The sequence below is a fragment of the Doryrhamphus excisus genome, chromosome 18 (genome assembly GCF_030265055.1).
Source record: "Doryrhamphus excisus isolate RoL2022-K1 chromosome 18, RoL_Dexc_1.0, whole genome shotgun sequence".
Taxonomy (NCBI): Eukaryota; Metazoa; Chordata; class Actinopteri; order Syngnathiformes; family Syngnathidae; genus Doryrhamphus; species Doryrhamphus excisus.
The window spans coordinates 12,469,357-12,485,812 of NC_080483.1; the positions used below are offsets into that span (position 1 = coordinate 12,469,357).

A 16,456-nucleotide genomic window follows, 5' to 3' on the forward strand; every position below is an offset into this window, starting at 1 on the left:
TAACTCCACTGTTATTCCACATTTAAATCACCTGATCCTCAATAAACAAGCTCATGAGCCTTTCCCATTCATTATTTTCTACTGATTGGCTAAAATGGCCTAGGAGTTCTTGCTGGGTTTGGGTTATAGCGCCACCAGGTGTTGAGCGGCAATAATAAAAGAGTATGTGTGGACAAAAGCTAATTTGTCTGGCTCCTACCGTGGGCTGGATTTGTAAGTTGATGGCTGTGAGCTGCACGGGCTGGGCTTTGGCCAATGAGGAGCAGGAGGAAGTTGGGGTGGGGGCAGAGTGGAGGGTGTGGGTGCTGATGGTGGAGTGGAAGATGGTGGCCTGCGGGCTGGATGTCAAAGTCTGATGCGGCGCAGGTTTGGGCAACACGGGTACTGGGTGCTGCGACGGCTGAATGGAGGCAGTCTGCAGGAGCTGACCGGGCATCCTTTGGGAGCTTTGGCTCTGATGGACCAAAAACTGCTGCTGCTTGTGCTGCTGGACCAGGGAGTGGGGCTGGATTTGTGTGTAGGCTGAAAGGACAACACGCACAGTTATCGTTTTTCAAAATATAATCATTCACAGCGCAGTGCCGTGCAGTGCAGTGCATTCCAAATTCACCAGGCGGTCTGACAACAGAAACACATGGCTGTTATTGTTCCCAGTGTGTGTGTGTGTGTGGGTGTGTATGTGTGCACTCGCTATTGCTATTTAAGGAGGGATTGCTGCCATAAAGGAGTCATTTGTCAGACGGTAGTCACTCCTGCTCCAAACCACATCCTTCTAAAAAGTGACATACAATTGCAGGACTTCACTATGGCCTCCAAGAAATAGTCATGCAAACTTTTTGTCATTTCGTTGTCGCACATTTTTGAGCTAGTTTATCAATATCCTAATCAAACGATGAACCGTAAAATATACTATTGAACTAATTGAACTTTAGCATCAAATCCATTGCATAAGGAACTCAAAAAATGCAATGAAATAAGAGATTTTAAGAAACAGTACAAGCAGTGGATGTTTACAAAGTACTAGGAAGAAGAGACCTGTACCCACAATGCCACTATTACAATTATTTTGTAGTTATTTATTATGACTGTTAAATACAATAAATTCCACAGATTCCTAAACTTTACTTAGAAATGGTTTCAATGTGTCAGCACCTATCACTGCAAGTCACTGTGGAGCCTTCATCCCTGTACTGTGGGAGCGTGTATTGCAGGGTGGTGAAAATGAAGCAAATATGAGCACTGTCCCAGGAACGAGTCCACCGATCCAAATGTGACACTTGATAAAAGTGAAGGGTGAGTTAGTGGGTCACAGCCGCACTCTGCTTCTTCCCACGACTCTACCAATAAGAGCTAACAGCGTCATCCATTATTTCCTGGAATCCAAACATGAAAATGGTCTCCACACCCAAGAATGTGAAGCTTTGAGGCGTGTTTGCCTATGTGAATAAAAGCCCCAATGAAGACACTCAGCCCGGAACATCAGCGTTTGTCTCCAATTCTGCTTGCCCCCACTGCCCCACCTCTGCATTGAAAGCTGCTGTGGGATACACTCCATCTGTTTCTGACCTCTCCCTGCAAGCTATTAACACATGCATGCTCTCTGTCTGTGGAAAAACTATATTGTGTGCAGTATGTCATTAGTCTCTTACACAAGTTAATCTATTGATTATATGGTTTTGTCAGTGTGATAATCCAAGAAAGGCTAATCAGATCAATTAGATGCACATGAATACCTGATTTCCTTAAATAGTGGCCTACACACAGTCCCTTAATTAATAACCATGTGCATCGTCCACATCATATTAATAATGCTTTCCTCAAATAGTTGCCTCTTTTATTCACAACGTCTGATCTAGGGGGTATCAAGGGGTAAACTGGAAAAACTACCAACCATGTGTTGCAGTAGACGCTTTGACCACAACACACATCACCTACAGAACAGACATGGCATATACGTATAAAGCTTAAGTTTATGTCTGTGTTTTAAAGAATATGGAGTAACAGAAGCTAAACTATAACGCTGAACTGAAAATAATTTGTGGATCCAAAACAAACAAGAAAAATCTAAAAAAAAAATAGCATACCTCAATACAGAGGAGTTGGAGAGAAAGCTAATATATTCAAAAGTATGACAAAAGTCGCCATACAATTTCAATTTAAGTTTTTCATGGTATTACATTTGCACTTATTATTGTTACAATTACATTTATTAAACATAGTTTAATCCTGTAAATACTTGAACTGCTCCTTCAACATTGCCCACCCTGTACAAAATGATTACTGGTACTTTAAAAAAAAATCAAAATATATTATCAATAAATATTATAATAATGCATTCAAAAATAAAACTAAAGGCCTCCACTCTGATAAAAACCTTACCTCTAATAAATGCCGGACACTACCTGTAGCTGAGTAAATAGCCCCCACGGGTCCAATTGGCGTAATTTGGGGTAAGTAAATGTATGTACAATATGTCCGGTCCCTTCTCTAAATATCTTTGCTTGCACAACAGAAAAGTCACAATGACAAGGTAAAATACAATAAAAATCTACTTACACAATTATCTGTTTCAAATTAAACCGAAGTAGCTCTCCACTTCCATGTCACCAAAAATGTCTCCTCTCGAAACTGTGTCTGTTTTACAATCCCAGCTCATGTTTCTCATGAAGTTAGTAGTTGAACCTGGAAAATCCCTGAGTTCCCATCGTGTCACAGGCTGCTGCTGCTGCTTTACGTTGTATTTCCATTATGACCCAAAAACAACAAAGCAGCACGACCAAATAAAGTTTTATTAGGTATACCGGTACATAATATGGCAAGAGGTGTTTATGAAAGAAACATTGCCATCTGTATGCAGCTGCTGTGCTCCTTCTGGCCAATAGAGAGTGATGATGACGAAAGACAACCAACAGGTTATGTTGTTGTCCCAGTAAGTTTGACATAAAGATCATGTAGAAGACTACTTAACCAATTTCCACTCAACTTTGTGGAGGGGTGGGGCATGGGTAGAAGAAGGTAAATGGTGCTTCACTTCAATAGCGCTTTTCCACCTCCAAAGTACTCAAAGCACTTTGACACTGTTAGCTAAAAATACTTCAACATGATCATTGGAGGACGGAGGATGGAGGAAGCAATCTCCTGGTTGGAAAAGGACCACTCTACCACCTGAGCCGTGCCGCCCATCCTTCATTCTCATCTTGTGTTCTCCTAAAATCAAGTTAGCTTGAGCTTATTATCCTCATCCGGCTCCTTTCAGCTTTCCCCTCGCCACCGTGCATTATCACACTGGCATTTTGTATGCACACCTGTCCCTTGTGGCCCGCTGTCATGGCAACCCAATGTTAATTTTTACAGACCGCTTGCTGACAAGACTAACACAACACCCCTTTTTCTTTCTGTGCATCAATTACGACAACAAAGTGAGACGCAGTTGTGCACCGACAGGCTGGTGTAATTCCTGCCACCTTCGTTAACAATGACAGTTCAAAGACATTATGAACAAAACATTATGCCTTTGTCCTTCACATTTTTTTTTGATGATTAGTTTAACCAAAAGTTGGTCACACCCAAAGTGGTGTGAGGAAATTTCATGTGTGTTCCTGTTCTAGTTGGATTGTGGCCAGCTATGACGACTGATAAAACACACTTTTGAACTTTGCGGCACTCACCTGGAGCAATGAGAGGCTGCGCACTAAGTGCTGTGACACTGCGGCTCATGTTGATGGCTTGGGCCTCTGTGACCGCCGTGGCATCCCCCTTCTTTCCTCCCTCAGAAGACGTGCTCTCAGAGGAGCCCGTCTTACCTCCTGCGGAAAGTTGGCTGGCCCCCTGGCCGGGGTTTTTGATGAGCGAGGCAGGCTGGATGGGGACGGGGGTTTGCTTCAGACTGAGGGCCTGCAGGGTCTGAGAGGAAGATGTGGTCGCCACCTGCTGGCCACGTATGGCCAGATTTTGAACCTGATTCTGGAGAGACAGAAAAGAGGAATGCACTTAAAACTAAAACTCCATGCAATACACTTTTTTCTCATGTTTATTTCTTGTTAGAATTACAGATCAGAAATAAATTACATGTACCGATAGTTTCAATCAATCAATTTGGATGATGTTTTAAATATAGAGAAAAGGGCGAAATGAATATTTGCAGGTACTTGTGAGGAGGCCTGTGTGGAGCTCTCAGACTGCACGGCGGTCACTGTGGCCGTCGGAGTGAAGATCAGCTGCGACGACAGCGGAACGGCTCGGCCCAAACTCCTGGCCACTTGCACAAGGTTACTCTGCTGGGCCTGGAAAACATTGCTCTGCTGGGCCTGTAAAAAAAAACACATGAGGAACATAAGACAACAGTTATAATTGTCTTCATTGTCATTTAAATGTTTTAGAGTTAATGCTAGGTTTCAGTGTTTATAAGACAAGCCAACTGAAAAGTGGGTTATCCTAAAAAAGGAATTCCTCTGATACAACTTTAGTTAAAAACAATGGTTTTAAGTATTCCCATAATAATTTAAAGTCTATGTTCTCTGATGCTGATATATCATACGTATGTGCAAGCTGGTGTGAATGCACCCAATGACTGTGCTGTTTTCCCACCATCTGTGCACGCAGGTACATCTGTGCTTGACTGGCTGTGAGGGTGGTGCTTGAAGGGCTGCCCAGAAGAACCGCCTGCTGGGAAATACTGGTGGGAGTGGAAGGGATGCTCTGCGCCCGGCTGATCAGCTGAGCTGTAGCCGGCGAGGTGGTCAGGTTGATCTACAGGGGTTTGAAGAATGTCAGGAGAACCACGTTAGGGACTTCAGCTTTATATTCTTTCAAGACACAGTAATAACATTACATTAATATTAGAGTTAGCGTGTTAACTATAAACATGTCTAGTCACTTTCTCATTGTCACTGGACAACCACAAGATGCATTCAAGGAAACTCATCACAGCAGCGTCTTTATTTCACACATTTTACATTAAAGTCGTCTTCAAACTGGAGAACTTGAAGATGTCAATTTGTCAGTGATGTGATTGATAACATTGCATGTGCAGGAAGTGTTCCAAGTCTGAGCCTGAAAACTGTTCTTACCGTGGCCTGAGTTGACCCCGTTTGCTGAGATGGCGTGCCGTTCTGGGAGGAGTTCTGGCGACCAGCTGCAATACTGGCCTGTGGCAAGGTGGGAGAGACAGCAAGAAGGAAAGTTATTTAACTGGTCTCATCTACTTTGCAGAAGTATGTTACATATTGGGGCCGCACAGTGGTAGAGTGGTGGGCACGCAGGCCACACAGATTATCGGCGATTATCGGTTTACATAACATGTATAATGTTTTTCAGCCTTGAGCCATCATGGAATAGTGTTTAGAAGTTGAACTATGTTCTGTGGCAACTTTGACACAGTATACGGGCGCAATAGCATCCTTTTTCAAAATGCATTTACACTGTACTTTCAACCAATTGCTTTTGTAAGGGAGTTAATTCAAAGCAGTCATCAGTAAAATGAACACGGCAAAGAACAAGACTTGAGGTGGGCTTCCATCTGTCTTGTTCTCTGCAATTGTCTCAAACCGTCCCCTTTTGGAAAAGAAAAACAGTATCACTCAGATACTATGAACATCCAGCAGCAACACAACGTTTTGGCACGACTACTATTTTGATGAAAGCTTGTCAACAATCCACCTTGAGAAGTGTTTGTTTACTCTGCTTTAGCTGGGTGGTGTTACCCTTGTTCATCATCTGTGGCGCCATCAGCTATAAATTTCATTTTTGTAAATTTACCGTTCACTTTCAAAAATAAAACAATGTACTGTAGAACATAAATACAAACAATATACAACATATTTAAGTAAAGATGATGAATAATGTCAAGGACCTATTAACAGTAGGTAAAAATCTATTTACAGCTCAGTCAAGCTGCGGTTGTGTCCACAATTAATTGTAGTAAAAAACAGGTAACCAGGTGGGGTTTCACACTGGATGGAAGGTATATCAGGTATATCACCTGCTGCACGGCGGCCAGGCTCTGCAGCTGAGCGGTGCTGAGGCTGTGCTGCTGCTGCAGGGCGGCAGTCTGCAACATGAGATGCTGCTGCTGGGCTGCGTACATCTGCTGCAGGTACTGGGCGGCCGTGTTGGGCTGCCTGTGGAAAGCTTGTTGGATCACCTGCATGAAAGAGCAAGAAAGACAACGGATAAGGATCCTACCCGAATATTCTCACACTAGCAGTGTGCATCTGGCAATGCATCTAGGTTCCTCTAGCGCTTGGCTGAAATGACCATTGCTCCATTATGCTCAGAGGGCTCCTTGACGACAATAGTGTCTGTCTTACAAAAGCGATGAGACCGAGCAAGAGAAAAGAAGGTCTAAATAGCTTAAAAACCTGCTGTCAAAGCGTGGCCACTAAAAGTGGAGCGGCACTCATTTGGCCAGCGTAAAGGCTAATCCTGGGGTCAATGGGTCAAGAGCACTAAAGCAGACAGCATTCCTCCCTTCAACTAGCCATTTGTTTGAATACCCTGAAGGAACAAACATATCTCATTTCAGTTGTTTTAGGAGATAGAAGGTATTAAAAGTAATCACCTGGACAGTTTGCCGGTCGGGTATTCCACTGTAAACAGAAATTTGAGGCACTGCCTGTCTCGCTGTAGTGGTGGTGGTGGTGCTAGTGGAACTACTACTAGCGCTGCTATTGTTACTATTAGTACTGCTACTAAAAGCAGTAGTAGAAGGAGTAGTAGTAGCAGCAGCAGTAGTAGTAGTAGTAATAGTAGTAGAAGCGGTCATGGTGCTACTGTTGGTGGCTGTGGTGGTAGTGGTGGTGGAGAAAGAGCTGGTGGCGCTGGAGGAAATGGTGGTCCCGGTGCTGCCGCTTGTGGAAGCTGGGGGCCCCGGCTCGCTCATAGTGCCCTCTGCTCTTCTCACCTTTGACCCTCGGCTCTTCTGAATGGCCCTCCTGTGTCTGGAACACAGCACAAAAGTAGGAAAGAAGTTTGATGTCGGAAACATCACACAGGAAGAGTTGGGAGGGCAAACAACTGGCAACTTTGTATACAATTTGAGTCACATGTGGTTCAAAAGCAAAATAATTTGTCTTGTACACTTTGCCAATTAAGAGTTTTGCATTCATATGAGAATTCACTATAGTATAACAGTACCCAAATGGTTATCTGTACAGATAAAAGCGAAAAACAAAAGTTTTATGGTGGTCAAAGTTGGACTTGAGTCAAAATTTCAGCAAATCAAAGATTGAAAAGCCTTCTGGAACAGTTTTGTTCAGGCTTTGAGGCTACAATGCAAAACAAAAGCACACTTTTTAGTAATAAATCACACATGGCAATGCCAGCTTTCACCTTCATTTCAGGTCAACTGCAGACATTAACGTCAGTAGGGGAATTGATACTGTTAAATTATGTGTCCAAGACCAGATCAATTAAAAAAAATGCCTGGAAATAAACTGATTTGCCTCCCAGTTTCATTAAAAGGCTCACAACTTGGCAGAATATTTTTCCTCCACTGCCGACAGAGTGGAGACACAGAAACAAGAACAAAGCAAGTAAAAAAAAAAAAAAAAAAAAAGAGCGAGGGAGAAAAAAAAGCAATTTGGTTCCTGTAATGAGATTCTGATAATTTAGCATAAAAAGGGTAGTTATATTGAAGGCTTCACCCTGACAACCTGCAGAATGAGAGCAAAGAAAGGGTGCTGGAGGCAAAAAGAAGATGAGGCTAAGAAGTCTCCAAAAGGGAATAGGACATTCATAGAGGAACACGGTTCCTGAGCTTAGAAGAGCTTAAAGTGAGGAAGATGGAATTTCCAACCTTGAGGTTAGAGGTGCATTTAATTAAAAGAAAAGGTAGGGTGTGGGGAGGAAATGAGGCAGAAAAAGGTTGCGGGAACAGTTTGAGGATTTTAAACATGTCTGAGTGTCAAGAGGGTTTGATGGAAGTAATTAAATAAGGACCAACGCAGCTGCTATACCAGTATTCTAAAGCTATTACCACCTCCTCGCCTTCCTCCTCATTAGAATTTGGAACGGATTAGAGGGCCAAGCCTAAGATATACAACCCACTCGTACTGAAGACTCCTAACTTAATGAAATTCTTACATACCATATGTTATCTTATTTCCAATAAGTGTGTCGAGTAAACCACAGTAGAGAGTTGAATCAAAATGGTTTCAAAGTTTAAAATAAGATGGGAATGTATGATATAGAGGGAGCATCTCATTGTAGATGATGCACATAAAAATGTATCAATTTTATACCGAATAGGATGAATACTACATTTCATTAAAGGCATTAAAAAACAGCCCACCTACATGTTTAATGAGTGACAGCACTGAAATCCATTCAGACAACAAGAGGGCTACGGTTGTAAACAAAGCCTGTCTGCCTTGCTGATGATGCACGGAGGAGGGCAGAGGAGGGGAGGGAATCCCCTCTGGAGATGATGCCTTTGGCCCCAGTCGCCGCGAGAGGAATCACCCATCCATCAGTCACAGCGTGTAATAGAGAACCCCCCCCCTCTCCCAAACATCCTATTTGGTATCCCGCATTTTACATCTGTGTCCAGGCTTATGCCTCCAGTTGCAAACGCTATTAATACCCCAGAAGAGTGACCAATCTGCGGACAACCGTTACTACAATACTACTTCTGGAGCCTCATAATGATGCTTTCATGGACGCTGCAGCCGATAGAAGATTTGTGAAGTCAAGAGGAGGAGAGAGGAGAGCCGTTAAAAGGCTGTCAGACAGACTGGCTGGCTCTACGAGTGGAAGCCTCCATCAGCGCTTTCCCTCAAGGAAACAACCCCAGCATCCAAACAATTTAACGCCAGCTCACAAATGTGTACATCCGCAATAAATGTTTTTTTTTTTTTATGTGAGGAGACAAAGCCCCATAACCCCTGGTGCTCCTACCTCCTATGGCCCCCCCAACGCGATGCAGGGGTATGATGTCCCATCCCCCGGGAGCGTGCTGTCCTACTTCAGGATGTTTCTCTTCTTTGTCTGCCTTCCAGTGAGTGCCTGCTTGCCTGCCTGACTGACTGACTGACTGAATACATGCGTTTTTGCCAGCGTGCTATATGAGCCCACCTTCCCCCATCACGCCCCCCCTTCCATCGACACCTCCACCTAATGCACAGTGAGCTTGACGTCCCAGCATCGACACCCCAGTCTGCCAACCAGGCCGCAGTCTGCCTCCTGATTATGTGGTATCCTAGCGACAGCCAACGGGGTGACTGTGGAATCCCCGTGCAGGGAGGCAAGCTGATTGGATGAATGCATCCTCTCTAATGAAGATGATGGTAATGATGGTTTGCCCCCTCCCCCCTATGCTGCCTGGATTTTTTTGCACGCGTAGACCCTCTGACATGACGTCCAATATTTTCATCACTTTTGTTGTTCTGAATATAAAAATTACGGATTTTTCTGAAAACAATACATGTTTTGATCAATGATCAATTGTTTACATGTCCATCTTGGTGCCTCCATAATTCCAAGTCTCTTCCACATTACCGCTTTCGTATGGCTGAACTGATTCATTTGCACAAATAACCAGCAGCTGTGTGGAGGCCAATTTGGTGTCAGTCAGTCAGCTAAGGACAAGAGTGGTGACTCACCCACTGCCTCTCCAGCAGGACTGGAACACACATGAATTTGGGAATGCCAGTGGAAGCTATTTCAGTCCACAGAAGGTGCCTTGCATATTTCCTTAAATACCTTGCATACTTATTGACTCAGCTGCAGAGAGTATCAGTTCATTTTGAAGGGGGCATCTGCAGAATACACAATAAACTGAAGCTACAAACAATAACCCACACAGAAAGCTTCCAGAACCTGCACCTATTCCTGCTGTATTCCCTTAGATTTCCAAAACCGCCTGTTTTAATATATTCCATATTTCCTGGAAACCATTAGCGTTAGCTCTGTGCTAACATGGTGAAATCAGAGCAGTGAAGCGGTGCAGCAAAGCGAGAGGAAGGCAAGCTACATAAGGAAGTCTGGCTCATTATGACATCATTGTGAGCCTCTCCCCAAACTTCTTTCAGGACTCACTTCCAAATGCACAGACTTCATTATCTGAAACTTTGGCATAGTTAAACACAATGATACAACATTCTGACAACATTTATAGGTCGCAAAAGTGGAAAAAGCAGAATAGGTCCCCTTTAAGCAGTGTGGCCTAAATTGTTACATAACATGTATGGGTTGATATGACAGGTAGGTTCTGAAAAAAGGATGAGGGCAACAAATCAGCAGCCATGGAAAGGAAAAATCCACCAAAAACACAAAGCCATAAAACAGCAATTCTTTCTCATAAAATGAAATGACTTTTAGACTTTTGGAATTCAAGACGCTCATTCGATGAGAAGGCTCGTCATTAATGTGGACTAAAGTAGATGGAATCAGAGAATAATGGCGTGCTTATGGTCAGCTCCGACACATTAAGACGGCCCCCATACGTCTAGCTCTGTGAAATGCAGTCTTGTGAGTGCCTTGTATTGATTGGGGCTAACCATGCATGAACCTCATTGATTATCATCTTCTCATTAGCATATAGATTAGCTGGAGGTGCAGTCGGAAATGCCGGTCCTTGAATCTGGCACTTTGGGAGCTGAGCTGTGAGGGCGGAGGGGGAGGGATGTCAAAAAAAAAAAAAAAAAAGAAGAAGAAAGGGACAATGACAGCGCTCTTCCTCCGGGTATGAAAGCCCTGCTGCCTAAAGCGTTGAATGCGAAAATAAACACTTTTTAATGAAGTAAAAGAGGATTTAGTAGAGGAGCTTTAAAACAAACAAACCACATCTTCTGTTCAAAGGGAACACAAACACAAATTATGCTAGCTCGCTCTTCCGGGAGGATGAAGAAAAACAACAATCTGGCCTCAATATGGGCCTTAAAAATGGATTCCTAAATCATGTTTAAAAAAAAAAAACACGATCATTGTGATTTGCTTTGATTTCTTTGAAGGCAACTTGAGAGGAAAGTGGAGCCATTCATAGAGTGACTGACATGTGATCCCCATGCAAGGTATATACTATAGGATAACCATCACACACTTATAGAAAAAATCAATAGACCCTTGCTCAAATAAAGACATGCCATACAATAATATAATGGTATAATGGTAGGTGAAACCCTGCAAATTGACCTATTTTGGCTGCTTTTTAGTACTACGATTGGACAATTTTATGGGATTGTTACGCTTTTTCCACATTTTTTACCTATAAATGTTGTTAGAATACTCTCGTGTTAGACAATGCCAAAGTTTGAGATAATGAGGTTTGCCCATTTGAAAGAATTTTGGGATGGCTCTGAACGAGTTTTTTCTGACACGGGTTCACTCTGACGTCCTTTAATCTTCTAAATCTCCTAGACCTTAATTTGGATGGTGAGAGCTGTACACAGTTTATCGGTCAATCAACATTCCCACTCATCTACTCAGAATAAATAGTGGCCCAAAAGACAACACTGCAGGAACCATTGGCTGAAATGAGTTACCTTAGCAAACAGCACACATTCAAGACGAAGGAAAACCAATAAATCCAATAAAACCAATAAATCTGTTTGTCCAAATGTGTGGACAAATGTTGCCTAAAGAAAGTCATCAAAAAAAGTATTCAGCAACATCAAGCAGCCATGATGAGGATAGTAAACTGTCATGGACAGCATTTTTTGCGTCCATTCATGCCTGCTTCAAATGTCTACTTTCCAATAAAAGCGGATATACAGTGAAGAAAATAAGTATTTGAACACCCTGCTATTTTGCTATTTCTCCCACTTAGAAATCATGGAGGGGTCTGAAATTTTCATCGTAGGTGCATGTCCACTGTGAGAGAGATAAACTAAAAAGAAAAATCCAGAAATCACAATGCATGATTTTTTAACAATTTATTTGTGTGATACAGCTGCTAATAAGTATTTGAACACCTGAGAAAATGAATGTTAATATTTGGTACAGTAGCCTTTGTTTGCTATTACAGAGGTCAAACGTTTCCTGTAGTTTTTCACCAGGTTTGCACACACTGCAGGAGGGATCTTGGCCCACTCCTCCACACAGATCTTCTCTAGATCAGTCAGGTTTCTGGGCTGTCGCTGAGAAACACGGAGTTTGAGCTCCCTCCAAAGATTTTCGATTGGGTTCAGGTCTGGAGACTGGCTGGGCCATGCTAGAACCTTGATATGCTTCTTACGGAGCCACTCCTTGGTTTTCCTGGCTGTGTGCTTCGGGTCGTTGTCGTGTTGGAAGACCCAGCCACGACCCATCTTCAATGCTCTGACAGAGGGAAGGAGGTTGTTCCCCAAAATCTCACAATACACGGCCCCAGTCATCCTCTCTTTAATGCAGTGCACTCGTCCTGTCCCATGTGCAGAAAAACACCCCCAAAGCATGATGCTACCACCCCCATGCTTCACAGTAGGGATGGTGTTCTTCGGATTGTACTCTTCATTCTTCTTCCTCCAAACACGCTTATTGGAATTATGACCAAAAAGTTCTATTTTGGTCTCATCTGACCATAAAACTTTCTCCCATGACTCCTCTGTATCATCCAAATGGTCATATGCAAACTTAAGACGGGCCTTGACATGTGCTGGTTTAAGCAGGGGAACCTTTCGTGCCATGCATGATTTCACATCATGACGTCTTAGTGTATTACCTACAGTAACCTTGGAAACGGTGGTCCCAGCTCTTTTCAGGTCATTGACCAAGTCCTGTCGTGTAGTTCTGGGCTGATTCCTCACCTTTCTTAGAATCATTGAGACCCCACGAGGTGATATCTTGCATGGGGCTCCACTCCGATTGAGATTGACCGTCATGTTTAGCTTCTTCCATTTTCTAATGATAGCTCCAACAGTGGACCTTTTTTCACCAAGCTGCTTGGTAATTGCTCCGTAGCCCTTTCCAGCCTTGTGGAGGTGTACAATTTTGTCTCTGGTGTCTTTGGACAGCTCTTTGGTCTTCGCCATGTTACAAGTTAAAGTCTTACTGATTGTATGGGGTGGACAGGTGTCTTTATGCAGCTAACGACCTCAAACAGGTGCATCTGATTCAGGATGATACATGGAGTGCAGGTGGACTTCTAATGGGCAGACTAACAGGTCTTTCAGGGTCAGAATTCTAGATGATACACAGGTGTTCAAATACTTATTTGCAGCTGTATCACACAAATAAATTGTTAAAAAATCATGCATTGTGATTTCTGGATTTTTCTTTTTAGTTTATCTCTCTCACAGTGGACATGCACCTACGATGAAAATTTCAGACCCCTCCATGATTTCTAAGTGGGAGAAATAGCAAAATAGCAGGGTGTTCAAATACTTATTTTCTTCACTGTAGGACTATGGTTGTTTTGGCCTCTCTGTTGATTTCACTAAAGTGATTTTTCATCAACCACCTCTTCATCTGGGCCTAGTTAAAATGATCACTTATTTTGTACAGACGATGTAATAGTTTTTAGTCAGGTACAGTTAAATTATTTGGAATTCTCGTCTGAATCTGGCACCCTGAAGAATGGTTGTGAATTTTGTGCTATGTATAATATTTATTTATAATCAAAACGCCAGAGTAGTATATACCAGTGCAATCGCTTACTTACTCTAATCACTTTGTTCGATAAGGTCTGTGAGGCGAGGCAACTCAATGCTATATTCCAAACGGTTCTGCGGATTGGATTTGAGCTTGACACGTGTGTTAGAGTGTGCAAAACTACCATACTACAACCTACTACTACAGGCTAAGTGGGTTGCTTTCCAATAATTGAGACATGACTCTGATGGACATTCCTTTCCACAGCTGAGTGGACCAGCACAAAGACATTCTGGCTCACTTCCAGGACACACTCCAGCATAGTAATACAATAGTGATGCAAAACACTTGACTGCACAGCTTATTTTTTTTGTTTTTTAACTGGCATACATCTCTTGTCTGTTCTGTGGACTTTTAGATAGTACATTATACAGTATACCCCTAAAAGAAGCCCAGCCTGGGAAAAAAGCAGTAGCCTGAATAATGCTACTGTCTCTGATCTATAAATACCACAATGAAATAGTTCTGGCAGAGCTTGTAGATTAGGAACACACACAATCTCTGATGAATCACTCTCATGGGCTTCTTTCACACAAGGAGAAAAAAATAAATAAATCTGATCACATATGAGCCCAAAAGTGGCTTCCATTGAAATATCCGTTAGTTGCTTTGTTAATTTGTAACTCTTCTGTAAAATATAGTATAATAATAAAATAATATTGTATTGCAAATGTTGCACTGAGCTGACTTGGGTTCTGTTTTTGTTTTTTTTAATTCAGTCAAACTTCGGAGCTTGTCTCACAATGTCCATGGTTGCAAAGGACACACACTTCCTGTCGCTTCTTCTTTATTGGTGTTCGGAGGATTCTTTGTTCGCTCAGCGAACTGGGCAATCTAGCAATCAATTTTTTTTTTACGATTTTTAGCGATGCTATGGGTACTGGAGTATTACATTGGACAAGTACAGAGTTACAGTGTATAGTCATGGAAAAAAACATTAGACCCACCCTTGTTTCTTCAGTTTATTGTTCAATTTTAAAACTTGGTAATTAACGGTGCATTTGTTTGGATAGATATAATAACATTCACAAAAAAAAGCTCATAAGAATTTAATTTTTAACTTTTCCATGACTGTCGATGTAAAATGTGGATCAAGTGCACAATAGTGATTTTTTTTAAGCCACACACACTATTGGAGAGAGGCATGGACAAACACAGCAGATTAGCATTGAAGCTACAAAACACTGTTTCCTTAAAAAAAAAAATCTAAATTCCACCGGACCTTTTGAGACATATTTAAAATGGTTAAATGTACAATATCATTGTTGTCAAGGAATCTGTAAAGCTGATGTTTATGGTGAAGAAAGTAATACTGTGTATTCCAGAACATAAACTCCAAAAGAGCTGTGCTTTAATCGGCTACATAAAAGTGTCAAAATATTAGTTTTAAGGAGGATACACTGCAGGTTGATACCATCGTAACACTAAAATAATAAAAATATTAATATACTGGCAGGATTTTTTAAATGAAACTCTTGTATTTGAAAGCAGCCTGGTGTACTACTGTTGTGGTCACGTTTGACCCACACGTCCTCGCGTGATTTCAGACATATGTAAACAGGGGTTTATCGCCTAGGCCCCGCTATTCTTGCAAGGTGATGACATCCACTTGTCAAAAACAAAATCTCCTCCAAGACAGCATCAACGGATGCTACTTTTTATGGCACCTAACAAGAGTAGTATAGTCTACGTACCTCTCGTTGCACAGTACACTGGTAAAGGCAATCTTGATCAATACTGCGCACCGTGTAAATGTATGACAATGTACTAGCAATGCATAAGACTGTCCTGTCAACAAGCTAGACGTGCTTGTCCATTTAAAGGCTGCACTCACGTGCTCGTTCTCATTCAAGGCTAACTATGTTAGCATTTAGCACGCAGTGAATTCCATCACAGTCCAAGTTAACGTTAGCTCATGACACATGGGAATTCATGAAAACAAACAGTTATGAGGGCCTTCTTGCCCAGACGACACGTATATGTTGCCGTTTACACATGCTAACGAGAGAGCCCTCCCGCGTTCCAGCACACAAACAAGCAAGATAGCTAGCAACCACAACACGCACTGTCGCGTACCGCTACGTACCGCTATCGTCAGCCTCAACCCGTGAGCCTGCCGTTTTGCTGTTGTGCCTCGTTGTTTTTTCTGCTATTCTACTCCATTTGTGGGGGGCTTGGCGGTGTCCTACAACTACTCGACGTGAAGCAGGAGCAATGGCAGAGAACCAGCAACTTTTTTCATTTGCATTCCAAACTGGTAACGTGACATAAAAGCGGCCAATGAGAAGAGAGTACACGGGGAAGGAAGTCCCGCCCCTTCACAGGCCCCACACTTGCCTCCTGTCTGCCCTTGTCTCCTCTTCCATGGCCTGTCAGCCCAGAGCGATGTTTTCATTCCCATAGCAACCGAGGGAACCCTTTAAAAGCCTCCAATTCTGCACATTGAATCCAAATGGACACGATTCACTTTTTACATTCCACTTTTTTTTAATAATAGGGATAAAATGTGTAGCAAAACACATTTTAAACACTTTTTAAAGTCCTTGGAATTTAATGTATTATATATACACCTGTTTACATATTGCATCTTTTAAACAATTGCACATTTAACTGAACGCTGAACATTTACCTTTACATATACACAAATACTGATAATACATAATATACAAAGGAGGTGTAAAGTATATTATTATGTAAAGTGTATTATTACTGTGGGCTGCAAATGGCTGTGGCTTTAAGGTATATGAATCCACAGTGGCTCTTGCATGAAAATGAGGCAGCATGCTAATAAAACCAGACAGCAATGAATTGCTAATGTTTCCAGGGAGCCACCATTGTGTTGTAACATGAGAGGGCAAAGGCAAAGGGCTGCGCATTCATCTTCTTACAA

At 42.3% G+C, this 16,456-nt stretch overlaps 1 protein-coding gene across 4 annotated transcripts in view; it reads right to left on the bottom strand.

Annotated features, from left to right (window-relative positions):
- The window catches only part of phc2b (polyhomeotic homolog 2b (Drosophila)), a 41,751-nt gene that overhangs the window by 6,704 nt on the left and 18,591 nt on the right, over positions 1-16,456 (bottom strand). For 2 of the 4 annotated variants that reach the window (XM_058055805.1, XM_058055806.1), the window contains 7 exons: positions 6,560-6,938; positions 5,981-6,142; positions 5,070-5,147; positions 4,588-4,749; positions 4,149-4,307; positions 3,669-3,963; positions 200-522 (listed from right to left, as the gene is read on the bottom strand). In XM_058055805.1, coding sequence (XP_057911788.1) covers positions 200-522; positions 3,669-3,963; positions 4,149-4,307; positions 4,588-4,749; positions 5,070-5,147; positions 5,981-6,142; positions 6,560-6,880 — 1,500 coding nt within the window. In that variant the 5' untranslated portion in view covers positions 6,881-6,938. Of the gene's footprint in view, positions 1-199; positions 523-3,668; positions 3,964-4,148; positions 4,308-4,587; positions 4,750-5,069; positions 5,148-5,980; positions 6,143-6,559; positions 6,939-8,895; positions 9,045-15,652; positions 15,828-16,456 lie in introns of those variants that run through there. The other 2 variants (XM_058055803.1, XM_058055804.1) reach the window with 2 other exon arrangements.